We start from the raw sequence: 23,927 nt of genomic DNA on the forward strand, positions 1-23,927 counted from the left end.
AAATCAGCTAGCCATAGCTATACGGAGGGCTAGCCGGCGGCCTCGTCCTCAAAACTGTTCATTATTACAGTATCATGTTGAATAAATCCGACAAATGATGGTGCCTAGCTTATCGTAGAAATACAAGAACTCGTCCCCTGTTGTCAGGATAATATACTATTCATTTATTACCCAGATGAAGGCAGATTTAAATTCTACAGTCACACGAAGGCAAGGGTGTCTTACCTTGGCTATGAAAAAAAGACCGACATCCGGGCATGTTACGTATATAAGGACGTTGTATTTTGACGTCAGCGCGTACGGAAATAAAATGTTGACGGTCTTTGTAGTTCCAAAAAAACAGGTAGCGCTTTACAAGCTCCCAATAAAACCTCAGCATGGCATTGATTTACTTATTTTGGCAAAAATAAAAAAAAAATACTTGCACAGATACAGACACACATACATTCTTTTCAAAACGTTTAGGATTTCCATTGACTCCTTTTGGTGTTTCTACATGTTTTTATATTTAATTTCGTTTCTAAGAGTGTGTCTGCAATACATTATTTTACATTTGTAAATTTGTTCAATTAATGATACAACCCTTCAGTGTTTTTTGGTTGTATTTTATTGTATTCTAACAGTTTTCCAACAACCATTCCAGTCTTTATTGAATAAAATAAACCTTTAGCTTTCAAGATCCATTTTCTAGCCAATAGGTAAGATAGGGGAAGACTAAAACTGGTAGGTTTTTAAAATAAGTCAATTCAAGATACTCTCAGATTTAAACACATAATCTTTTAATGGCTGACTGTTAAAAAAAACTACTTTCTTACTCCTTGCTTTACTGGTGAAGAAAAATAGCACAACATTTTAACAATACATCATTGCAGAAACATCACGTAGAGACCCCCACATTTTGAGAATGTAATTTATTGAGATTTTTTGAAACATAAATACAAAATCCATTTTCCCTACCAGATAATAGGCCAGATAGCATATTTTCTAGTTTTACAGTTGTCTGACAGTGGAGTGACAGGAGTCATGTTAAGGCAAACATCAGAGTTCAGGTTTCTTTTAAACCTTACTGAAAACAAACATTAACCAACTCCTCGGGTTAATATTTTCAGCATATGTAAATGTGACCAACGGGCCAGATCTGTTCTTAGGCACACACACAAAGCTGCTTCTTGATTCTGAAGCAACAGGAGCTAGCACTTTCCATTACTGCCCTCCCAAAGGAACACTAAACTGTATGTTAGGTGTTGTAACTCATATTAGTCAAATTTTGTATGTTTTGTATTCATAGTTATGAATCTTCTTTTGGCATGTTTCATTTCTATTTCATTTTATTTTATTTTATTGGGCTTTAGTGATTTCCTCCCCCTCTTTTAGGGGTATGTCTGATATTTGCAGCTTCTTCATTCAGCAGTTTTCAATGATGATGGCGATACCCTGACCACCACCGATACAGGCAGAGCCCACAGCATACTTGCCTCCACGTCGCCTGTGGAGCACAAAGGTCATTTTTCAAAGCTAGATCAAAGCAGACATTTCCAATGAAATATTTTATGTTTAATCAGTGTGAAAAGGTTACCTGAGCTCATGAACCAGGTGGCCAGTGATTCGTGTTCCAGAAGCACCAAGAGGATGTCCAACGGCAATAGCTCCACCGCTAACGTTAGTTTTTTCTGGATCTAGACCAAGAGCCTTAGCAACAGCCAGGTACTGAGGAGCAAAGGCCTCATTCACCTGGGCAAGAAATGAAATGTTCATCTAAAAGCTTAGTTTAAAAGATTTTAAATGTTGATAAAAACTGTACTGGTATTCAATCATAAAAAATAAAAAACAGCAAAGAGACTACCACCAATGTTGCATCTAATCATTCTACTGTTTTATGAAAAAAAAAACATAGGTTCCTTTCAAACTGGATGGCCACAACACATTTCAAAAAACTTAAGAGGTGCAACAAAAACACAGAAAAAGTTGTTGTAATGGTAATTGGAAAACAATGCTAGAAGGCCATGATCTTCATACCTACAAGATATACTATTCAAAAACAGATCTGACTCTGTCGTGGTAATCACAGCATGGGCTCAAAATTACTTCCAAAACAGTCAATCAAGTTACAAAGCAACAAACCTCCACAAGATCCATGTCCTCAAGAGTCAGACCAGCTTTTTTAAGAGCTTCTGTGATTGCTGGGACAGGACCTAAAAGAATATCGTGAAACAAGAAAGAAAATCACTCTTAAAAAACCCTATGACATAAAACAAGTTTGTTAAGTCATTTAAGAAAATCAGAAAAAAATTCATTAGAGCATCACTGTTCCCTCACCTATTCCCATGATGCTTGGGTCACAGCCTGAAACATGGTAGGCCACGACTCTGGCCAGTGGAGTGAGCTTGTGCTCTTTAACAGCACCTTCACTTGCAATAACCACAGCAGCAGCACCATCAGATACACCCTGCAGAGGTCAAGAAGGTTAGAATTTGTAGTTCAAAAAATGAAATTGATATTGATACAATATATATTATTTTATTTAACAGAATCATACAAAATGACACTTCCATGACTTTACTTTCTCAACCTCTTACTAGATACTGTCAGATTTAGCTGTTCAAACATTTTCGAGGTTACATATTATGTTGTCTCTCATTTGTGTTTCGGAATTAAAAACAGACTCCCTGATGAAAGAAAAACCAAGAGAAGCTTGTAAGCATAAACTCACGGAGGCATTTGCAGCAGTAACTGTTCCTCCTTTCTTGAAGACAGTGGGCAATTTGGCCATCTGTTCCAGTGTAGTCTGAGGACGAGGGTGTTCATCCTGAGTCATGGGCACTTTACCCTTCTTAGCTTTCACTTCAATGGGAGCAATTTCTGCAGTGTAGTGACCAGCCTCATGAGCTGTCCAAAAATAGATTGAGTTATTACAAATCAGCTTGTCTTAAACATAAAAAAGAAACAGAATAAAACAACCACTAAATGTATACAATTTCTAAATTATCTTAAGGTCAGCAAAAGATAATGAAAAATGAAGCCCATCTTACCTGCCTTCCACCTTTGTTGTGTTTGGTAAGCATAGTTGTCGCAGTCTTCTCGTGTGATCTGGTATTTCTCTGCTAGGTTTTCTGCTGTGATGCCCATAGGGGTTTTGACATGCAGGTCAGTCAGACCCGCCCACAAGGTGTCCTCTAGCTGTCAGTCACAGAAGGGGAGGTTTATCTTTGTGACAGAAGCTTCTTAAGTTACATAACAAGCTGTCTTTATGATCATCATGTGGCTCCTCGTACATTTGGCGATAGGAAAGGAAAGAGAAAAACAACCTGAAGCTCACCTTGAGGTCAAATCCAAACTTTGTACCAAATCTTATGTTGCGAACAGCGTATGGGGCCTGGCTCATACTCTCTGAGCCTCCACACAGAACCACCTCTGACTCCTTAAGGCAAATCTCCTGCAAGCATTCAAGATAAGAGGATATTTGATTCGGAGAAATAAATGACTTTACAGAGATCCACAGATGAGGACAAACATTGTGCTTTACAGGTTTCAATTAATATGTATGTGGAGAGTGGCCTTTTAGACCTGAAATAAAAGGGTTCTGCATTGGTATATTTTATACTCCAGGATTTTTCTGCTCATAGTTTCATGCCTACTTGTGCACCGTTGATGATAGATTGGAAACCAGATCCACACAGTCTGTTCACAGTGAGAGCAGGCACTGGGATGGGGACGCCACACCTCAGACCCACGTGTCGAGCAATGTAAGCAGCATCAGCTGAACTCTAAAATGAAAGGTTAAGAAAAAGAATTGACAGGTCTATCATGTAATCATTGTCTGTTAAACATATCTCTTGATCTGCTGTATTTCAATTACCTGCATCACATTTCCCACAATGACACTGTTCACAAGTTCTGGTGCAATCCCCCCAGCTGCGAGGGCTGCTTTGGCTGCATGCTCAGCCAAATCAGTAGCACTGTGGTCCTTCAGCACACCACCATAGGTACCAAATGGAGTGCGCTTGGCAGATACAATAAATACACCTGCAGAGAAACAGAGCACTGTAGTACAGCAACACAGACTTCACACCACCCACCAATTAAACTGAGCCAGATCACAGTGACAGAAGGTGCTGGGTGGTATATACTGCAGAGATGTATGACGTGCCGAGCATTTAGATGCAGAACATAAAAAAAGATGCGGTGTAAGAGGTGTATGCACCCAATGGAATAAATAGGACTGAAGTAAAAGGGGAGCAGCAGCTCTTAGAGTTTATACCCAGAAGGTAGAGTATACTATTTTTTTCCTAGAATCACAATCTCTCCGACAGGGATGGTAATTTTCAAAAGTTATAGACGTTTTACAGTTTTATTTTCTATTTTAGAAAAGAATTGAAATTACACCTGTTGAATTAAGAAGCTGTATCATAACTAAATAGAGCAAATCTACAGCAGAACAGTGACGACTGGTAACTTTAAGGGCAAGTTAAATCTGTCAGTTGACCTTAGAAAGTGAGATGCCTTCTTTGATAGAAAATACTGTATGCTTACAAACAAAATCTTCAAATCTTTTACTTACTGCTGTGTATGCAAGTCAAAAAAGAGTTTTTTTTATTTTTGTTTTTATTTCAATAACTAACTATATCAAAACAAGATTATCCAAGGACCTACTTTTAAAAAAGGAATGTGATAATAAACAAAACTTCAATGAAGCACATTGTTGTGTAATACAAAATGTTACCTGTGGTTCTTCTCTAGTTAGTATGATAACGGTACTGAACGCTGTTTTAGTCATTATAATCACAGTTTGTTTTTGAATGACCTCTGGTATGAGCACAGGGTAAGTTGACCTGTCACTTAATTTTTACTGCGCTATCGTTTAATGGTTACTGTAACACCGGACTGGTGCTTGGGGGGAAGTGTGTAAATGGAGTAATACGTGTTGTTCAATGTGTCCTGTGTCAAAAGTAATTTTGATTGTGGAAAGTACTGTTAAATAAAAAAGAGGCATAAGACCAAGGAGGTGTTTCTGCATTTAACATATTTGGCAGAAGATGGTGTTGGCGTGGATTGTGAATGGTTCCCTTTCAAAGCTGTGTGTTTTATTGATGAGATATCCATATATGGAGTAGTTAAAGTATACTTTAACTAGTCAGCCAGGTAGACAGTCCGACTGTCTGGAACAGATGACACTTGAGAAACTTACTCTAAAAAAAAAAGAAGAAGAATAGAAAGAAAAGAAAACAACAACTAAAAGCAAAAACAAACAAAAGAAACAGACAAAAGGAACATAGCTGTCTCTTGGAATCTGCCGATGACAGCATTGTGTCACCTTTCGTCCAATTTGCTACGACGTTGTGGTCAGAAAAACCTACCGGCGTTTCACTGTACACATACTTAGCTTTGTAATAATTGCAGTTATCAAACTATGCGATTTATCGTACGAAAATTTTGATACAGCTGGGAAAATCAAGGTATTTTTCAGAGCTGTCGTACAACAGCCCAATCCAGCAGCATGCATGCCTCCTTTGTGAAATGTGTACTTTTTGTTCAGAAACGTGTTTGTTTACCTCTGAGGAGCGCCATGTTGTCGATGCAAAAATCACCACTGTCAGGATCAAATCTTCCCACAGATAGTCCTCTTATGGCACTCTGAATGAGTACACGGTGAATATAAAACCTCACACACTCACCTGACCTTTCCCCTAAATATCGCACACGATAACTTTTCCTCGTGCATCAGATTCACCAAAATAATTTGCGGAACAAAATGATTGCAAAAAACATATCTATTTTTTAAATAAAACGTTAAACAAAATAAATATAAATGTGTTAAAACTATACATAATTATTCCACCAATTCGTTTTTCTGCAAAAACAAAATACTCGAAAGTGCGACCAATCGTTTTTTCACTGCCTGTTGACTACGTCATCTTTCCGCGCGTGTCCTGTCACTCAAGCTGTAAGCAAGGGGACAGACGCAGCGACAATTGCCACACGTGAAAATTGATATTATGGGTTTGAAGTGAAACAGCACACGTTAGAGACATGTCTGTGACTTTATCGCGCTGTTTGTGCCGGGTTTTGTCCCGTCAGACCGCCCCATCAAGGTACGTGTTTGTATCTTTTCGAGAAAGTAATGAAGCGTTAGCTACTTTGAGCTAATACAGCTAAGGTTACTCAGTACAGGAATGCTGCTCTGTGAAAGATACTCCACATACACACGGGTCCAGTGAATGGAATGATAATAGTTTCTACTATATTTATTGTTGTTTTGATAGCTTTCTCCAGCGAGAGCACCACCATGCTGTACAGAGTCCTTGGTTCGTACCAGTGATGACACTGAAGACAACTGCTGCATTGAGGTATGATCAATGTAATACTGAAAATGGGACGGTCGTCTAAAACATGGCATCTGTGCTGTAAAACAAACATAGAAACAGAGGAAAAGCATAGTCTTGTGACGTGTTATGGGCAATTTGGTGCACTGGAATTAATGAGAGCTTGGAGTGAGGAAGCTGTTGGTCACGAGTACAACGGGCCAGAGGTCTGTTGATGTGCCAGAGGCTTAATAACAGGGGTATTTGATCCGCATAATGTCACAGATGTGAACCCACCCTAGCCTTTTCTCCAAACCCTGGGACAGCCGAGGAACCTTCAATTTTATATGACTCAAAACCCCTTTTACTGTCTACCTATAATGTAGGGTTTTATGATGTAAGCAATTATACCTATTTTTTATCACTGTCACATGATGCTATAATTCATTGCAACTGGTGCTTACTTGTCTCCACCTCAAAATCCATTTTAATTTTTAATTTTTACCATGTTTTAATCCTCATCATCTGCTTAGTTTTTTTTAAATCACAGTATGTGAATTGTCTGTGGTTTGTATGAAATGTGCGTCATAGTTTAACACGACTTATCAACTTACTGCTTAACTGTAAGACATGCATGTATATGATTTGTTTATTTCCAAATAACTATGACAGTATAACGCCCCAGCAATGTTTATTCTAATGCCATAGAATCAATGAAGTTTATATTTGTGTTTCCCAGGTCTGTTAATGAAACGGGCAAAGCTATATGTTACATAGAGCTTTGTTTTTGTGTTTTAGGGCAGAGCCCAAGAAGAAGAAGAAAGTGGACCCAAAAAGGGAGCAGTTAGCAAGGGACAGGATGAAAAGGAAGTTGAAGAAGCTGGAGAGGGTTCCACCTGAGTTCATCCCAATAGAAGACTTTGTTACACCTTCCAAATACTTGGATGAAACAAGGTACAGTACAGCAACACATTTGATTAGGTATTTTCAAGTTAGATTTGTGGGCTCCAAGTGACACAGCCCCGCCTGTAAAGTCAAAGCTCTGTGTGTCCTAATAAAACTTTTTAACATAATACAAGTGCATTGATGTGGATTATTACTCGGGGTAATGTTGGTCGAAAAAAAAACCCCATACTTCAGCCACTAAATGCTTTAATCATTTGAGCTTTTTTGCATTTGGACCAAAACTATCTGTCAAGAAAATAAATTAACATGAGAGACAGAGCTTTGGGGCCTATGAGTTAACCTGACAAAAAATCTTTTAATATGAATTCAGGTTTTTCGTATTGGGGTTCAGCCCATGGTTGAGCTATATACTTCAAAACACCAACACCATCATTGAACATGACTAATTGTTTCTGTTATGTATCATTTATTTCTCTTTGACTCACCGTACCTCTGCTTTAGTCTCCAATGCAGTTGTCCTTGACTTCAAAGTGTTATAAATTTATATTTTTCTCTCACAAAGGGTACGGTCTCCAGCAAGGCTTTCATTTGAAGAGAGCGAGCGTCGTGCTCTGCTGCTGAAGGAGTGGTGTCGATACAAACAGGTCACCACTTACCCATCACATCTCCATCACTTGTGCTTTTACTTTAAGTGCTGCTCCTGACCTCTGCTCCTCATCATGTCCACTTAGTCAGCTATATTCTGGATGAGGTGCTCATCTGTCCTTGTTTTTGCAGAAGCAGTACATGGCTGAGATGGAAGCTGTTGAATTTGCTCTCAAGGCTCAAAGCGAGGCGCTGGATGAGCTGAAGTTGGAGTCAGAGGAATTGTATCAGGCAGCAATAAAGCCAGACCTCCAGCTATTTCCTTTCTCACATGAAGGTCCTTCCTACACGCCAGCAAAGGAAAAATATGATGCACCTGATGGGAAATACAATGACATCACTAAAGTTTACACACAGTGATGGACAGGGCAAGACTATCAGTGCAGCTTGTGTTTTTCTTGTGTGTATGTACCTATGTATTTAAGTCCATGAGGCAATGCGATAGTTGGCATGTGTGGGAGTAAATGACACTTCTTTTCCTTTTTTTTGTTGAGTTGTATGGTCACCTCATTTGTTCATTTCTGTATACAATACATTGAAATTGTGCATCACACTTATCCCTGTTCACTGTAACCTCTGTATAAATGAATGATGAATTAAAATGTTTTTTTGTTTTTTTTTTATCAAAGCAAATTGTTCACTTTAATTCAGTGTTTTGACATGTCAGGATAAACCCATTTTTATTAAAGTGAATAACAATAAAGAAATATAAATGTATACAGAGTATCTACATCATCAAAGAGGGATTGGACTTCAGTTGAAAGAAACAATATTCTGGGAAGAATATTGCTGGCAGGCTTCTATAGCCAACAATGTCTGTGTACAAAACTTAGAACATTTATGTCTCTTCACACGCAGCAGCTAATGAACAACAGCATGAGATATGAGCTTGTGATGTGTAGTCCCTCCATGTGGCTTTTCAAGCTTTAATCAAGTCCATTGAGAGACACAAGTCTTAAATGTCCATTTTACTTAGTCTAGAAGCCGCAAGTTATTAGTGACTGATCAGGAGTCCTGAGGCTTCTCTTGGTTAAGCGGCAAGTGCCAGTCTTTTGGAGGTCCTCGCCTCATTTCCCACACAGGGGTAAACTTTTTCTGCTCTGCCATCCTGTTCCTCTCACTCCTCTGTAATGCTTCCTGAAACACACAAAGATTACGCATGGTGTCAGAAAGAGCTGAAGCTGAGGTCTTTAAACAATGACTTACAGAGGGTGTACCTTGGCCTCTGTGCTTTTGTGTTTCTCCCATTCTCTGCAGTTTTGATAATCTTCTTTCCACTGCTGGCAGGACGGTGAGGTGCCGTAAGTGTAATAGTGGTGAAAACGATTCCTCAAGCTTTTGCAATGTTTGAATTCGCTCCAGTAGTCTTCACAAGCACGAGGTGACTGTATAAAGAGACAGAGACACAAAACGGCATTTAAACAGTCTGTATGAAACTTAATTTAGCAGTCTACTGTTGTGCCTCTGTCGACTTGACCCTGGCCAACAGATGGCAGTACTGTCAGAAAAAAAAATGAACAGCGAAATTCAGCTTGATAGCTCATCTAGACGTGATGATGAAAGACATACAACATTTAATAAAAGATTTTATATTTGAAAACTGAATGACTTAAAGAACAGACATCTTCAACATTCAACCTAGGCTAATGTCTTGATGTTTCTGAGGATATGAATACTAACTATTATGTTGATGAATAAAGCCTGACTCCAGAAATTACACCAGAACTGTCAACAAGCAAAAGCTGTGAGTGTAAAAACGTGATTTTTACAGATTTTACATACTATGCTACCACCAACAACACTCTCTCTTCAATACTTGTAGTAATACTCTGACAATTTCCTTAACAAGGAACGGTTAATATCTTTAAAAGGAGCCGAACCGGAGGCTGCTAAACTCGATATGGATCACAGTTTAAAAAGCTTATCAAACCATATTATTATCCAATTTCAACAATATTTATGAAATTACATCGCAAAGCACAAAATTGTAATAATCTGATAGCAGTCTTTGGCTAAAACCTTCAGGCCAATCTAGCACTGCATGTCAGAAGCTAACGTTGAAGGTTACCACAGTGATACAGCAACGGTTAACCACAGAGCTAACTGTTCGGAACAAATTTGTCATTTTTCACTATTTGTGAGGGCTTGAAAGAAAATAGTAGGTAAAATAAAATCACTCTTTATCCAAAAGACCACAGTGAAGGATTCAAAGTTTGGATAAATTACCCTCCACGATCTTTCGCCAGTCCCAGCCATTGCTGCTAACCTTTTCCTGTGTGAATCCTTTCACAATAAAAGCCCCAGGCAAACATTAATCTCACCATGAGTTTCAGAAGGGTGAACAACCTTAACACACGCATATATATATATATATATATATATATATATATATATATATATATATATATATATATATATATATATATATATATATATATATATATATATATATATATATATATAGTAAATTATAATTAAGATAATCAATACTAAAAAGTACACCTGTTTATAGTTACTTATAGAAACTTGGTCGGTTGATTCAACAATAATATGTTATGTGTGATTACAATACAGTGATATCAATACATGTGCAAGTTGTAACACTTCAGGTGCATGCTATCTATAACTTTACCCGTACATAGTGATCTTCATATTTTAAACGATACACTGTTCCCAACAAACTCCTCCTGAATCCAAACATATCCAAAAGGTTTTACATACCCAGAACACAAACTTCTGGCTGTGTTCATGGCTCATATTGCCATGAAAATGATCTTTGATTTCATTGCCACCTATCATGACATCACAACCATCCTGTCATTTTCTGGTGTTACTCTTTTGTTCATGTTTATCCTGAAGACATGAAGACATGAAATATGAACTTTCCCTGATCAGTTTTAATGCACATTTCTTTATTTGTCTATAAATAAAACACAAAAAAGAAAAAAACTCTTTCAAATTATTTTTGAAACTTAGAAAAAAACTTTAAAATAAAATTCAATTCAATTAAAATACAAGAATTGAGATATAGTTGTCCCTACTTATTATGAGATTGGAAGCATGAAAAGCAGTTTATTTCAAAGTAAATTGCAAAAATGAAACACTTCTGAAAAAGAGGAGAGGAAGGGCTGTATCAAAGATGATTAAAATCTGATATTAACGTATCAAATCTTTACAAGCTATTCTTTACATGGGTTTTCGTTGTTAAGTCTGGTTTATATCAGTCACTTTTTTGTTTGTGTGGACTATTTTGAACGATGGTGTCTTATGCTGCTGTTGAGTTGTTGAGTTGAATATCAGCGTCATGAATTAAATAACCCACACCAAACAGTAAAGCTTCCATTTTAGTGACACAGAGAAAAAACTCCCAGTGCATCTCAGGGACAGTTCTTGTACTTCAGGTGGGTTTGTGCACATCAGCCAGTCTCTCTTCACATCAAAGCCTCTAAGGCTTTCTGCCTTTCTTGCGTAGTGACTGTCCTTGTCCAGAGAAAGCGATGAATCTGTTCAAAGCGTCATCCTGTAAGAATAAAAAGATGTATAAAGACTAGTGTGATGAGGAAATTACACCATCAGGGCCAATTTAAGAAGAATTACTAAATCTGTCTAACTACTTACATCTTCAACAAACTTCTTGGGCTGAGGCCGCGAGTTCCTGATGAAAGTGATCCTGCCAACTTTGTAGTCGTAGTTGGGAATTCCCCTGTGTGACAAGAGATAATGGGTTAAAAGTCAACACTGGTAGACTTAGTTAATGTTAAGAGACGTGCTGTAACAGAAAGACCGAAAAGGTGAGGACCATCATTGTAACAGAGGAAGTAAGACAGCTGTTTTCAAGGATGTAACAAACAGCATGGTCTTTTGACAATTCCAGGCATGCTCCTCTTAACTAAAAAAGTTAATTGACAAGGCATCTCAAAGTTTTGTCTGGTGCATCATTAAACAAAACATTAAAAACTCTGTTCATACAACCAGAAAATGCAGAAACCTTGTACCAGCAACTTATTGCACACTGGACTATATTCTAGAAAAAGTATCCATACCTGTACTACATGACGCAGGCTTCCTTATAATTTACCTTCTCTCATATTTTAAAACAACTTTAGACCTCAATGAGGTATGCTGGTCTTCAGTCTACTTGAGGAGAGCTGTGAACAGTTTTTCAAGCCACTAGGTTTCCTCTTCTCACCTTTTGATGTCACTTGGGCCAAGAGGAGCAGGGCTGGGCTCAATCCCTTTCATCTTACCATCCAAACGATTGCCTGAGCCAGTGAAAGCCTGACGATAAAAAGTCACATAAGGTCTAATTACCACTGTTATTAAAATATCTATTTATCTGAAACACACAGCAACATTTACTCACTCGGAACCCTGTGTCCATGTCAGCATAACTGATAGGATCTCCTTCTTCCTCCTGTGAAGAAATATTTTTCTTAGCAAAATGTTCAGAGCTCTAAATGTAAAACTGCATCTTTAGAGTTCAGTCCTTACTGTTGGTTCATCCTGGTGCTGAGGTCGACGCTCAGGCTCTTTGTAACCCAAGGGAGCATCAAAATCCACCTAAGAACAAGAGCAATAACTTATCAAACACAACACACTACAGAAAAATTCACCGTTCTCTGTGATTAACTATGGTGATATGAAAGCTCTTACATTCATATCACACTCAATGATGGATACTGCTTTGTCTGGCTTTGTTTCCATCACCCTAAGCTCATAGATCTGAAACAAAATAGAGAGATTTTATTAAAATTTGTTTTCACTAAAATAAATGAAAGCAAAAATTATCTTTTCAATCCAATTTTGAAATCAGTGATGCACCTTTTCATTGTAGTTGATGGCTATGACATCACCCGTTGTCAAACATGCAAAGTTTCTTAAAGCATTCTCCAGCCTGTCATCAAAAGAAAACTCAGTTAATCACTTTGGTCAAGCACAAAGTGAGAATTTTTTCTGTGCAAATGTATTGATGCTATTTGATGTTTCTTACACTGCTTTGGGGTTTGTGATGTCCAAGAAGTCAGGGCTCTGTGGCTGGAACTTTGAGTAAGTGGCCACCATGAGGTTTACACTTTCAACTTGGACCAGACCACCTTCCTCTAGAAGGAGATTCTGCATCATCTGAAATAAAAAAACAAAGGCAACAATTTAGACATTGAGAAAAACATGGAGCTTCAATTCATCTTTATTGTCACTTAAAAATTCTTAAAATCTTGTCAGCTTTGTGCAGTATTTTTGTCCTGACAACACTTTTTTTATTTCTATAGATTTCTAAACTGCTTTTTGTTGCATTAATAAGATTGCACAATATTTATCTTTGGAATAGCCTTGCAATCCATAGAATAGCTTAACAATCTATTGGCTATTGGTGATCCATCACGTTTCTCTTGCTCACCCAGTGTGGCAAGTAGCAAATTCCTTCATCTGCCACAAACTCCAAAACACCACAGTGTGTCTGTCTGTCTGAGTTCTTGTTGGTCAGCTTGAACAGCATTGGATATGTGATATTAAGCCTGCCTGCATGCAGAAAAGACAAGTTAAAACTCAAGGAAATATTATACAAGACTCTCAGAATGAAGATAGATTTTATTTGAACTTACTGAGCTGGTCAAGGGCTGAGGGTGGCATTATAACTGTAAAAGGTAAGACAGAAAAGGTATCAATAACTATGGAAAGGTATGTATTGCAATCCAACTGGCAAGAAAATGTAAGTTTTTTTCACCTTAATTAGACAGACCTGGCATTTGATATACTCATAAAACCCACACTGAAAGATAATGCATTTTAAATCTGTGAGGTAAAGGGCCCAGCAATGAAGCACATTATTAAGGAGTGAAATTGTAATTCACAACCAAAAAGACAATCTGGAGGTTCTTGCAGAGTCAGGTGTATATAATACTGGCTAATCTAGTAGGTATTCCCTTGCACCTGTTGAGCCTGAGGATTTATGTACCTGCCGCTAACCTCGTCTTATAATGTACAAGGAATCAACTAATTCATTAAAAGTAATACCAATCATTGTTGGTTGTTATTCCATTAGGCATGTGAAACTGAGCTTTAATCAGTCAAATATGTAAGAAATCCAGATACACAAGCATGTTAGTGGGCCTGCTTAAATATTAAAAAGGTTGGCAGCATAGAAAAATGAGGATAATTCTACAAACAGCAAGAAGCTGACTCCAGCAACAACAGAAAACACTGGCGACACTCTGCAACAAAACAGCGTCCATGTGTTGGTTAACCCGAAAAGACCTCACTATATTTCTCTAGTTCGTTCTCAAACATTCCACCGACAGTGCGTGGACGTGTGAGGAAAGCTGAGTGGACTATATTACTTACTTTTGCCTCCTTTCTCCACATCGGAGCGGTCATTGGGACCTGCCAGCATGGACACAGAGTAGCAACGGTACTGAGTGGAGAAACGGTTCTGAAACCCCCGGGTCATCGGGTCGAATACGTGGAGGGCAAACTATTAAATCAAAAACAAAAACAAATTTCAATACATTTAACATAACTGGGTAACATTCACGTAAGACTTTAAGTGTATCATGACGGAGCATCTTTCTGTCGCTACCTTCATGTTGTTAGCCTCGCATTGCTAAAAGCTCAGACTAACATTTGTTTAAACGCAAATAGGTGAATCGATAAAGAAATGAATTCTCACTCACCATGTCAATGGGTTAGTTCTGTGGCCGTTGAAAAAACGTAAATCAATGTCTGATTGTGTTTTCCTTTGTGGAAGTAAGCGAAGACTTGTGAGTCCCCACTGTTGTTTTCAGCTTCTTCCGGAAATGCATGCACTGACAACCGGAAGTGAGGACACGTTAAAAGTAACCAATCACAGCAGTGCATTGAATAAACAGTCCACTCAACATGTTGTGAACGTTTTTTTTATTTATTTTTTATTGACAAAATGCAAATTACAAACTCTCGATGGAGATAGAAAACAAACAATCAGACGAACATCGGCAAGGCATCCAAATACAATTCACATTCCATTAAAAAAAAAAAAAAACATTTGTGAACGTTGCGATTGTGTGAAAGCCATGATGAAAGCGCTGTATTAAAGCCCGTTTTCGCCAGATAAACAAACCAAGAAAAACAAACAACCAAAAAAAAAACAATTAAAAAAAAGAGATAAACTTAGCAGAGTTAAAATAAAAAATGTATATAGATTGTTCTTTTATGTGTGGTAGATAAATTTGTCCAGTTTTCACCAAGTTAAAAACAAACAAAATTTAAAAGAAAAGAAAAAAAAACAAAAAGGAAAAAGTGTACATATATCTTTTGCCCCACATATTTTTAGACAGGGGTCATGTTATGGAAGTGTGGCCTCTCATAAAATGTTTTTATATTCAATGAATCACTCTCTAATCCTTTGACAAGTCTGCCTTGAGAGATGACAGCATCTCTGAATCTTTGTGATTACTGTAAAAGATCACTTTTCACAGTTGTGAATGATGGTTTAGACACTGGTCTTTGTTATGACTTCCAACAATCTTCAGTTTCAGCCTGTCTTCATTGTTAAGCTCTACATGTCTGGGAAATGTTCATGGAATGATAGCAAAAAACATGGGGATTTGACACAACTTTTGAGCTGAAACTAATGACCCAATAGTGAAGCTGCTCTTTAAAATCAATCAACAGTTTCAGCCCAGAAAATAAATAACCTAAAAGCCTTATTCAGAGCCCATAGTTTTAATAAGTCTTATGAAGACTAATAAGACAAAAACACTGATAGCAGCACATGTTTAAACCAGTTCAAAGTTATTTAAGATCTCAAGTTGTATTTTTTGTCTGAAACAAAAGCTGTACAAGTCATAGATACAGTATATAAAATACAAACATTAGCAAAGGCAGGGTTGTGGTGTTGTGACACTTGGAAGATCTCAAGAAGTCCTTACATTATACAAAGAAATTTTTATGGATCTGTCGATCAACATGTCTCTTCTCAAGTGTGCAAGAACTGTTTGTCTTTTCTTCTAGAGTCCACCCTCATAACGGAGGCCAACTTTTGGCAACTTCTTGATGCATGGATTCAGGCAACCACTGACAGTATGCAGACAACAGAACTGTTGGGAAAAAAACACCAAAGCAAGATTAAAGAAAAAGAGGATGCACTGAATTAGACTGGTACCAACATGTCATGCACATTAAATCCTTACATTTATCGTCAGTCTTCCAGACACTGAGGAGAGTGTCTCTGCAGTCCACTCTCTTTGACACCAGTGCTCCCAGCACAGCCTCTGTCCTGGGCTGAAGTCTAAAGCAGCAGAAAACATCATCACAGAAAAGTCAGAAAAGTTGATGATAACTCTGTTGATCACAGAAATCAGGGGAATAAGTGTTTTAAGGTGGAGCTGTGTGTGTCAGAGCACCAACTTACTTTGCCCATGTTTTCAGCATGATTGAGGGGTGTGATAGAAGATGGGTGCTGAATTTCTTGAGTTTAGAACAAACCTGTAAAACAGACAAATCTATCATTATAACACTTATTTAACAGAAAGATTCCTGTCACATTCAGACTTTTCTTGGTTTATGAACCTTCATGATTGAGATCTGGGGATTTTAAATGCTTTTTATCATTAATATTTTCCTTTTTTTGGTCAGAGAACACTGAAAACTAATGGAGAATTTGATCTATATTGGTTGCTTATTTTTGTTATATCATTTTATCAACAAATAAAACTTGATTCTGCTGTACCTCTCCCTCAAGCAGGAACCTCGAAAACAGTTTGTAACGCTCCAGGCCGTCCGGATATTCCTTCTCCACCGCTGGCAGCTGCCAAGCAACACGGACTGCATGGATAAAGAAACAGAAAAATGCACCTATATTAAAGCATGCCACTTTGTATGAACACAGCTGATTGTCCTCAGCAGTAAACTTACAAAAGGTGCTGGAGCGGTGGCACCTAATGGTGCCAGTGGATGAACAGAACCAGGGTGATGGTGTCTCCAGTGGAGGGCCGAAATGACAATACTGAGGCAGAAGCTGTGGGACCCATTCTGCTTCTACCGCTGACACACCTATCAGAGGGGAAGATATTTCGTCAGATAAAAGCATGAGTCCACAGGATGTTTGTTTTGTTATCTGCTGACAGTGTGCAATAGATTTTTCTATTATTGTTTTATATGTTTATTTTTTGGCTGGGTGCTAGCCTTGCTGGAATCTACTTCACACAAGCTACTTTTGGGAAGTTCAGAAAAAGATAACCTTTTTATAGTTTGTAGTTGCATCTAAGAAATTAAATCTGGTGTGTTCATAAAAGTCATTTACCCTTCATGTACATCTTGGTTGTCTCCATGATCTCCTGGTAGACGATAAATTCTGGCAGTGTTTTGAACAAGGCAGAGGTGGGATGGATGAACACTGGCTCATCCATGAGAGGTGTCTATGAACAAAAAGAGATCAAGGTGGAGGTGAGGAGGTGAAGAAGAGCACTGAGGACTCTCTTCAATCAGCCCTCTGGTTGATTTACCTTGTATCCGTTTTTCCATTTTGGGTCCAGAATATCTTCAGACTGCACACGCCTCGCAAGGTGGTCTCCCAATCCAGCCAGAACGATCTGCTGTAAGCAGACCACCTGGTGCTCTGTTGGGGGAGCCATTTTTGGATCCACAAACACCCCCACCTCTGGACACACTGCATTCACTAAGAGGACAGAGCACAAGCATTTTGTTTTTTTTTCTACAACACTAGAAACAGCATTAAGATTTATAAATGCATATGTGTGTGCATGAGTGCATGTCTTTACCTGCGTTGGTAAGCTGTCCTCTGAGCCTCCTGATCTCTACCATAGCTTTATACCTCAGACCGTTGTCCTCACAAAACTTCGGGGTACAGCCAGCAAATTCACAAGCACCAACCGCGCCTGTGTACGCAGAGATATAGATTTATTTATTTATTATTTTTTCTTTAAAAAGGCACTGATGAATGTAATGTCTTTTTAAAAAGATAAAATAAGAACTATGGGAAAAAAATGTATCCCAGCATTCCCTCTTAAAGTCTGTTACAGCACTGCTGGTTTTATAACTGAATAAAAGTAAACGTACCCAGCATGACCATGAGGTCTCCAAGCAGGAGTGATGCTCCTTGCCCGGCCCACAACCTCTTCATTTGGGTGAGCCGAGCACGTCGCTGGGTGAGCCTGGAGCTCTCATCTTCACTGCCTGCTGGTCTGAGGAGGGAATCAAAAGTGATGAATGTATAAGGTCCAATTAAGTACACTGCATCAGAGGACTGATTTTAAAGTTGCCTAATTGAGCAAAAAAAAACGTAGGTTTCCTTTCTTAAACTTCTGTATCCACGCACAGATATTCAAAATTAATAAATAAAGGTCATCTCACCTGTCCAGATCTTCAAAGAGCTCTCGGACTGTCATGGCGGCTACCACAGCGATGACGTAGGGCAAACAGTCCTGCTGCTTACCCAGAGCTAACATTTTAGCGTAACGCGGCGCCACCGGGAAGGAAGCCATGGCTCTGCCGAGGGGGGTGATGGGACAGCTCAACCTCGCTCTTTCCATGTCTTTAACCCTTTTTTTTTTAATTAAAAAAAAAAGTTTTTTTCAGGTCAAGTAATGTCAAAAAAGCTCAAGTATAAAAAAGGCTTTATTGAACTAGCAAAGGTCCTTATCATAGGCAAACAGTCTGCTGTTGAATGACAGAAAACTCTTTCAATTAACTTCAAATAAACCATTATTTTGTTTTGTTGGCATGATCTGAGCCCAGAGAATTTGGTTGGAGCAGGCAACCAAACACATTAAAAACATATTAAAGTCAGTTACTGACTTTAATATGTCATGTAACTGTTACCTTCCTGTGCGAGGCGGCTCTTTCAGGGCTCCCAATGAGACCAACAACTGCTCTGCTGCAGCCAGAGCCTCAGCAGAGGGAGACGTGGGAAAAGGAAAGTTCACCACCTGCAAAAATGGAAACATGACGGTGAAATATGAGAAGGCTTTTTATTATCATTCTCAGCCACACTTCAATCACAAGCTAGCTTATGCTGTGTAGTGCTTGTTTTTTGCTGACCTTATCAATGTTGAGGTCCTTCATCTGTAAAACTAGGTCCTCCACAGGTCTGCGAGTGATTTCCGCCTCAGAGAACAAAGGGAAGTCTCCAAATACTGCAGAAGAGTACAACCTACACAGATATCAAACAAACACAGACACATGAAGATCTTTAGGTGAAGAAAAAACAGTATCATTGTCAGACAGTTATAAGTCATCCAAACCTGTAGCAGTGTCCTGGCTCTGTTCGTCCTGCTCTACCTGCCCTCTGATTGGCTGAGGCCTGTGAGGTCCATGTGACCTTGAATGAAGAGACCCCTGTTACTCTGTCGTAGAAACGCTTCTTAACTCGACCGCAGTCGACCACGTATTTGATTCCAGGGATGGTCAGAGACGTCTCGGCTACGTTGGTGGCCACCACACACAGGCGAGTCCCAGGGGGAGGAGGTCTGAACACCTGCAGCGAGAGACGTACATGATATGTCCATGACATTGAAGCTCCTTTATTTCAACCAGTTTCCGTACACAGAAGTGTGAATCTGTCACTGGGAAATTTGATAAAAGATTTTGAAATTAATTTTATTTTTAGGTTTCCTTATGAAGCCACACATTTCGACAGTTTTATGTCAACACATTATTGTTGATCTCACCTTAGCCTGCTGCTCCGGAGCCAGCAGAGAGTACAGAGGGAGAACGTAGAGAGGAATAGAGGGGTCGGCTTTCTCCTCTACAAAACAGACACAGAGAAGAATTATTAAGAGCATAGATTTGAATTTGATTGCTTTAAGCTAGGATGACATTTTTCATTCGTATGGCTTGCCTGTATCTGCAGGATCATCTCCTATGTCCACGTCAGATCCGCCATCCTCCTCATCTCCAATCCCTGCCTCTCTGTCCTCATCTCCTTCATCCATCGGGAGAGCGGAGTAGTTATCCAGGCTGATTTGTGGGAGAGACTGGAGACAGAGATCCCACTCTTAGTATACAGTATGTTTATAAAATCTCCACCCAGGATGAGCGTTTTTTTTTTTTTTTTGAGAGTGGACTTACAACTGGTTTCTTCTGTTTGGCTTTCTTAAATCTCCTCAGTGCCTCTGAGCTGTCTGCTTCCTCGTCTTCACCTAAACCCAAAAATGCATTGACATGACTTTTCATTTCACAGGTGTGAGTGTGTAGAGTCAAACAGATGTGTGTGCCTGTGTATATTCATGTGAGTTTGACTAACCTATGGTTGTGTTTCCCTTCCTGAAGGGGAAAGCTTTTCTCAGTCTTCTGCACAGACTATGGACCTCTGCCTGACCGGTCAGAAACACCAGGATACCACCTGGGGGCAGCATCCGATGGATCTTGCAGGTTTTTTGGAAAATCTCTCCAGTGTAATCCTCCATCGGGGTGCGTTTATTAAAATGTACGCTAACTGGAAACTGACGAGCGTCCACCTTGATTACAGGTGGAGGAGATCGAAACAGCTTTGTGTTGTCTGTGAAGTCTTCCACTCGCAGAGTGGCCGACATGACGAGCAGCTTCATGGGTAAACCTTTCTGCAGAGACGTAAAGAGGGTGATGAAATGAGAACAGAAAGACAGTGAAAGATCATCTCATGAATGTCTGTAGTCAACAGTTTCTTACCTTATTTCTGAGTGGAACGATTCGAGACAACAGTCCGATGAGGATGTCTGTGTACACGCTTCTTTCATGGGCTTCGTCTATGATGATCACGCTGTATCTCTGCAGCAGGAAATCCTACAAGACAAGACAGAGGGTTGAAATTCAGCAGAGTTAACTTAAGGCTTCTATAGACAAAATGATCTGTATGTTATGTGTTTTGACCAAGTCAATAATTGACCGAAGTTTTCAATTCTTAAAGGCAAAAAAAACAAAAATTTTAAAGTCAATTTCAGGGTTGCCAATTTAGTTTAGTCAGCTGTTTAACGCATTAGCCTCTGCACTGCAGAGACTAAAGTCCTCAATTTTGGGGGTTCAAATCATAACCCTCTACCACATGCTCTTTTTTCTCTCTTTTCTTCTATATTTGAACACTTAACACTTCCTGTCTTGCTTACTTTTACTTTTCTCTAATACAAATCAACTGAAAATAAAGATGATACCTTCTGAATCTCCTTCAGCAGAACACCATCCGTCATAAACTTGATCTTAGTGTCACTGGTCACGTTTCCTTCATATCGAATCTGATATGACACCACCCTAAAAATAAACAACCATGAACCATATGATAGACATCATATTTCCATCATCAGAAAAAAATTCCCATAACTGAAAAATAAGTTTTCAAAAGCACAACAGCCTGTTCCTTTAAAGATTTTAGTCAATTAAAATTAAAAAAGTTCTGTTACCGAGTGGACAGGTTCATCTCTTTGGCCACTCTGTGTGACATACTGACAGCTGCGACTCTTCTAGGCTCTGTGATGCCAATTATACCACTGCCACTGCAAGGAAAAAAAAAAGAAAGAAGAGGATGTAAAATGCATGATATATTGCAAAATGTTTCTGAATGTAAGCTTTGTCTTTTGTTAAACATCCAGTACACTAAAAGCTCATCTAAGGAGCGCGACATACCTGGAATAGCCAGCTTCATACAGAAACTGAGGAACCTGCGTGGTCTTTCCACTTCCTGTCTCTCCACAGATGACGACACAGGGGTTTTCTCTCACCGCCTCCATGATCACCTGCTCCTCTGCCAGCACAGGAAGCTTCAGACGAGCCTCCTGAAGGATTAGATCAGAGCATGTGAAGCAAACTCACAAGAGAACATTTATGCTTACCTTAATGAGGTATAAAGTTGGTCTCAAACATGCACAGTGAACATAGTCACACATACACACCTGTATATCTGCTGCTCTGTCAACAGGAACAAAGATGGTTGGCTGCATGGGAGTCTTGTTTTGGGTTTTCTCCTGAGCTAAAATCTTTTCCCGTTTTTGTTCATCCAGTTCTGTTTTGGGTTGTTCTTCCTTCACTTCCTGTTTGTCATCAGTCTCCACATAGGGCTCTGGGGTTTCCTTAGATTCACTCTCCATCATCTGGCTTATTTGCTCCTCTTCAGTATCTTCATCAGACGAGGTTTCAAGGTCGCTACTTTCCTCTGCTTTTTGTTCTTCTTCCTCATCCTCTTCTTCTTTCCACTTTCTCTTTCTGTTCGCGCCACTTATGCTGCTGATCTTTGGCCCTGAGTCCCCATCTGTTATTTCGTCTGGCAACCTGAAATTAACCACAAATATTACTCCAGAGTGACAATGAAAGACCCAGCAAATGATTGTTTACACTCACTGAAATGCTGAATGAGTACACTTACTGTTTGGTCTGGTAAAGTTTGTCTCCTGTTCCCAGTTTGGATGTGGTGTAAAGCAGTTTCAGCTCAGACTCTGGAAGCTGCACTTCAGCCAGTTTAGTCAGGATGTCTGCTCTCTGAAAGGGAATGGGAAAGGCAGCAGGACAGATGAGTGGGATGGGCAGGTTAGCTCTGGGTTAGTGATCTCTGTGAGTCCGTGCTAGTAAAGCTGTTCAGTGTTTAATGATTGGTGCTTATGCAGGGTTGATTACAGAGAATAACTAAGTAGGAATAAACTGGCTGTAAAACTAACAGTAATGTCAGCAATAATGACGGCTCATATTCTCACATACTTTTGTCATCTTTTTTCTAATTTTAAATTTAGAAGAAGCAGCTCTAAGAGAACTGACCAAAACACGATTTGCCACATTGTACTTTTTTATGTGATAAAATAAAAGTTTACACAGGCCCTAAATAAGAAGTCTTCAAATGGAAAAATACCCAATGAATGTCAAATATTATTTGTGTAAAGATACACAAGTCCACTTCCAAGAGTGTTTTGGACAGCTTGACATTGAGAGATACATTGGAGATGCATCTGTACTACAAATGTACGATAGTTCATCAGACAGCCCTATGTGGGAAGAGCTGGTTGCTGATAATAAGAATTAAGTCCATCTGAGCCTTACATGAGCCTTCTTTTCCTTCCTCTCCAGAACCTTCTGCAGCTCTTTTCTCTGTTTCTTGGTGAGGGGCTTCTTGGTGGAGACAGGCATCACTGAAGCTTTTTTCTTGGCTTTGTTGGCTGGGAGAACCAGAGCGTTGCTCTCATCTACACCTTTCAGCCGGTCTGCATCTTTGGAAGGACAAAATTTGGAGGCGATAAAAATCCAGTTTCTAAAATGCATAAAGTCTAATTGACTTAAGAGACAAAAAAAAAAAAGTGTCACCTTTCAGTTCCAAAACAATCTCTGTCTTCACTTCATCCGCTGGTTTTTGAGGATCGCTCTGCTGTCTTCCCTTCCAATTGTGTTTCTTCCTGAGTTTACCCATTTTAGCCAAGATCTGTAAAAGATATACAACACAAAATATCAAACTTAGCCTAAAGAATAAATTATGTTTAACACACCAAAATAATAACAGCTAGAAATGAGCTACTGAGCTATTTGTACGCTAACCGTTACGGTGTCCGCGTAATAGAGTAAACAAATTAATCTTTTTAAAATTAATGAAATATTCACATTTGTATTTCACTTTATAAAAGACCTGAATCTGAAATTTCCCACTAAAAGTTTGGAGAATAGAACCCCAGAAACCTCACGTGTAAATAGACGAGAGTGCGTCTGGTTAAACTGTCCGCCACCGAAACACTCTCACCGCGGAAAGGTTCCCCATTACAAAGAAACGTACGGAATATAACTCAGAGTACTAACTGCTGTACTTGATACGATTTATCTAAAGTTAAAATCTATCAAAAGTGTAAAAAAATTCTACAAATACAATATCAACGCCTTAAGGACATCCCCCCCCCCCCCCCCAAAAAAAAAATAAAAATAAATAAAAAAATAAAAAAATAATAAATAAATAAATAAATAAATAAATAAATAAATAAATAAATAAATAAAATAAAATAAAATAAAATAAAATAAAATAAATATGGAATAACAACAAAAACAATAATAAGAATGATAAAATTTTTTTAAAAAGTAATCCACACATTTTCCATTACATTTATTTCTGTAAAATATTGTTTTTATTGTGTTTGATATAAAATC

The 23,927-nt window shown here is 38.7% G+C and overlaps 5 protein-coding genes across 9 annotated transcripts; 1 reads left to right on the forward strand and 4 right to left on the reverse strand.

Moving 5' to 3' along the window:
• Positions 1-891: 891 nt before the first annotated feature.
• On the reverse strand, positions 892-5,706 carry acaa2 (acetyl-CoA acyltransferase 2). The gene is made up of 10 exons (XM_074670369.1): positions 5,550-5,706; positions 3,857-4,023; positions 3,636-3,764; positions 3,317-3,433; positions 3,030-3,177; positions 2,711-2,886; positions 2,317-2,446; positions 2,122-2,192; positions 1,577-1,731; positions 892-1,486 (listed from the first exon to the last, which is right to left on the reverse strand). Exons 1-10 carry the CDS (start codon positions 5,563-5,565, stop codon positions 1,405-1,407), a joined length of 1,191 nt encoding a protein of 396 aa, XP_074526470.1. The 5' UTR covers positions 5,566-5,706; the 3' UTR covers positions 892-1,404.
• Positions 5,707-5,929: 223 nt separating this feature from the next.
• Positions 5,930-8,416, forward strand: mrpl40 (mitochondrial ribosomal protein L40). The gene is made up of 5 exons (XM_074669396.1): positions 5,930-6,089; positions 6,261-6,344; positions 7,098-7,253; positions 7,768-7,849; positions 7,983-8,416. The coding sequence occupies exons 1-5, from the start codon at positions 6,028-6,030 to the stop codon at positions 8,208-8,210; spliced, it is 612 nt and encodes a 203-aa protein (XP_074525497.1). The 5' UTR covers positions 5,930-6,027; the 3' UTR covers positions 8,211-8,416.
• A 178-nt stretch (positions 8,417-8,594) lies between these two features.
• On the reverse strand, positions 8,595-10,175 carry cunh22orf39 (chromosome unknown C22orf39 homolog). The gene is made up of 3 exons (XM_074669397.1): positions 10,077-10,175; positions 9,068-9,235; positions 8,595-8,987 (listed from the first exon to the last, which is right to left on the reverse strand). Exons 1-3 carry the CDS (start codon positions 10,104-10,106, stop codon positions 8,856-8,858), a joined length of 330 nt encoding a protein of 109 aa, XP_074525498.1. The 5' UTR covers positions 10,107-10,175; the 3' UTR covers positions 8,595-8,855.
• Positions 10,176-10,852: 677 nt separating this feature from the next.
• On the reverse strand, positions 10,853-14,673 carry ufd1l (ubiquitin recognition factor in ER associated degradation 1). The gene is made up of 12 exons (XM_074670340.1): positions 14,519-14,673; positions 14,190-14,319; positions 13,451-13,483; positions 13,246-13,367; positions 12,841-12,971; positions 12,672-12,744; positions 12,504-12,572; positions 12,342-12,410; positions 12,214-12,264; positions 12,040-12,128; positions 11,469-11,553; positions 10,853-11,370 (listed from the first exon to the last, which is right to left on the reverse strand). Exons 1-12 carry the CDS (start codon positions 14,519-14,521, stop codon positions 11,296-11,298), a joined length of 930 nt encoding a protein of 309 aa, XP_074526441.1. The 5' UTR covers positions 14,522-14,673; the 3' UTR covers positions 10,853-11,295.
• Positions 14,674-15,006: 333 nt separating this feature from the next.
• Positions 15,007-23,544, reverse strand: dhx37 (DEAH (Asp-Glu-Ala-His) box polypeptide 37). Of its 5 annotated transcripts, none has more exons than XM_074669490.1 (26): positions 23,474-23,544; positions 23,103-23,217; positions 22,842-23,008; positions 22,177-22,289; positions 21,707-22,082; positions 21,441-21,589; positions 21,218-21,310; positions 20,972-21,068; positions 20,493-20,606; positions 20,089-20,404; positions 19,914-19,984; positions 19,684-19,819; positions 19,514-19,590; positions 19,088-19,320; positions 18,885-18,996; positions 18,666-18,772; positions 18,198-18,386; positions 17,904-18,028; positions 17,606-17,722; positions 17,330-17,502; positions 17,128-17,242; positions 16,740-16,877; positions 16,555-16,649; positions 16,237-16,310; positions 16,016-16,113; positions 15,007-15,922 (listed from the first exon to the last, which is right to left on the reverse strand). In XM_074669490.1, the coding sequence occupies exons 2-26, from the start codon at positions 23,203-23,205 to the stop codon at positions 15,846-15,848; spliced, it is 3,465 nt and encodes a 1,154-aa protein (XP_074525591.1). In that variant the 5' UTR covers positions 23,206-23,217; positions 23,474-23,544; the 3' UTR covers positions 15,007-15,845. The 5 variants fall into 5 exon arrangements, with proteins under 5 accessions (XP_074525591.1, XP_074525592.1, XP_074525590.1 ...); XM_074669491.1 differs by having other exon boundaries at positions 23,419-23,488; XM_074669489.1 differs by having other exon boundaries at positions 23,394-23,474.
• Between the last annotated feature and the right edge of the window lie 383 nt (positions 23,545-23,927).

The sequence above is a fragment of the Halichoeres trimaculatus genome, unplaced genomic scaffold (genome assembly GCF_033239565.1).
Source record: "Halichoeres trimaculatus isolate MK-OKI-2021-1 unplaced genomic scaffold, fHalTri1.1 fHalTri1_scaffold_5, whole genome shotgun sequence".
NCBI classification, from domain to species: Eukaryota; Metazoa; Chordata; class Actinopteri; order Labriformes; family Labridae; genus Halichoeres; species Halichoeres trimaculatus.

Bases quoted from the DNA above. Each gene is read 5' to 3' on its own strand.
- acaa2 (XM_074670369.1), bottom strand. The intron at 3,765-3,856 runs GTAATTGAAATA...CTTTCATTTTAG, and splicing joins TTGTGGGAAATGTGATGCAG to AGTTCAGCTGATGCTGCTTA. The intron at 1,487-1,576 runs GTAACCTTTTCA...TGTGCTCCACAG, and splicing joins CACCTGGTTCATGAGCTCAG to GCGACGTGGAGGCAAGTATG.
- mrpl40 (XM_074669396.1), top strand. From the start codon at position 6,028: ATGTCTGTGACTTTATCGCGCTGTTTGTGCCGGGTTTTGTCCCGTCAG. The intron at 6,090-6,260 runs GTACGTGTTTGT...TTGTTTTGATAG, and splicing joins CGTCAGACCGCCCCATCAAG to CTTTCTCCAGCGAGAGCACC. The intron at 6,345-7,097 runs GTATGATCAATG...TTTGTGTTTTAG, and splicing joins AAGACAACTGCTGCATTGAG to GGCAGAGCCCAAGAAGAAGA.
- cunh22orf39 (XM_074669397.1), bottom strand. From the start codon at position 10,106: ATGGCTGGGACTGGCGAAAGATCGTGGAGG. The intron at 9,236-10,076 runs GTAATTTATCCA...CTCTTTATACAG, and splicing joins CTGGCGAAAGATCGTGGAGG to TCACCTCGTGCTTGTGAAGA. The intron at 8,988-9,067 runs GTACACCCTCTG...TGTGTGTTTCAG, and splicing joins ACAAAAGCACAGAGGCCAAG to GAAGCATTACAGAGGAGTGA.
- ufd1l (XM_074670340.1), bottom strand. The intron at 12,972-13,245 runs GTGAGCAAGAGA...TTTTTATTTCAG, and splicing joins TTTGCTACTTGCCACACTGG to ATGATGCAGAATCTCCTTCT. The intron at 12,411-12,503 runs GTAAGAGCTTTC...TCTTGTTCTTAG, and splicing joins TCATTGAGTGTGATATGAAT to GTGGATTTTGATGCTCCCTT.
- dhx37 (XM_074669490.1), bottom strand. From the start codon at position 23,205: ATGGGTAAACTCAGGAAGAAACACAATTGGAAGGGAAGACAGCAGAGC. The intron at 20,607-20,971 runs GTATCATCTTTA...CTTGTCTTGTAG, and splicing joins TGCTGAAGGAGATTCAGAAG to GATTTCCTGCTGCAGAGATA. The intron at 16,114-16,236 runs GTAAGTTGGTGC...CTGCTGCTTTAG, and splicing joins ATGCTGAAAACATGGGCAAA to ACTTCAGCCCAGGACAGAGG.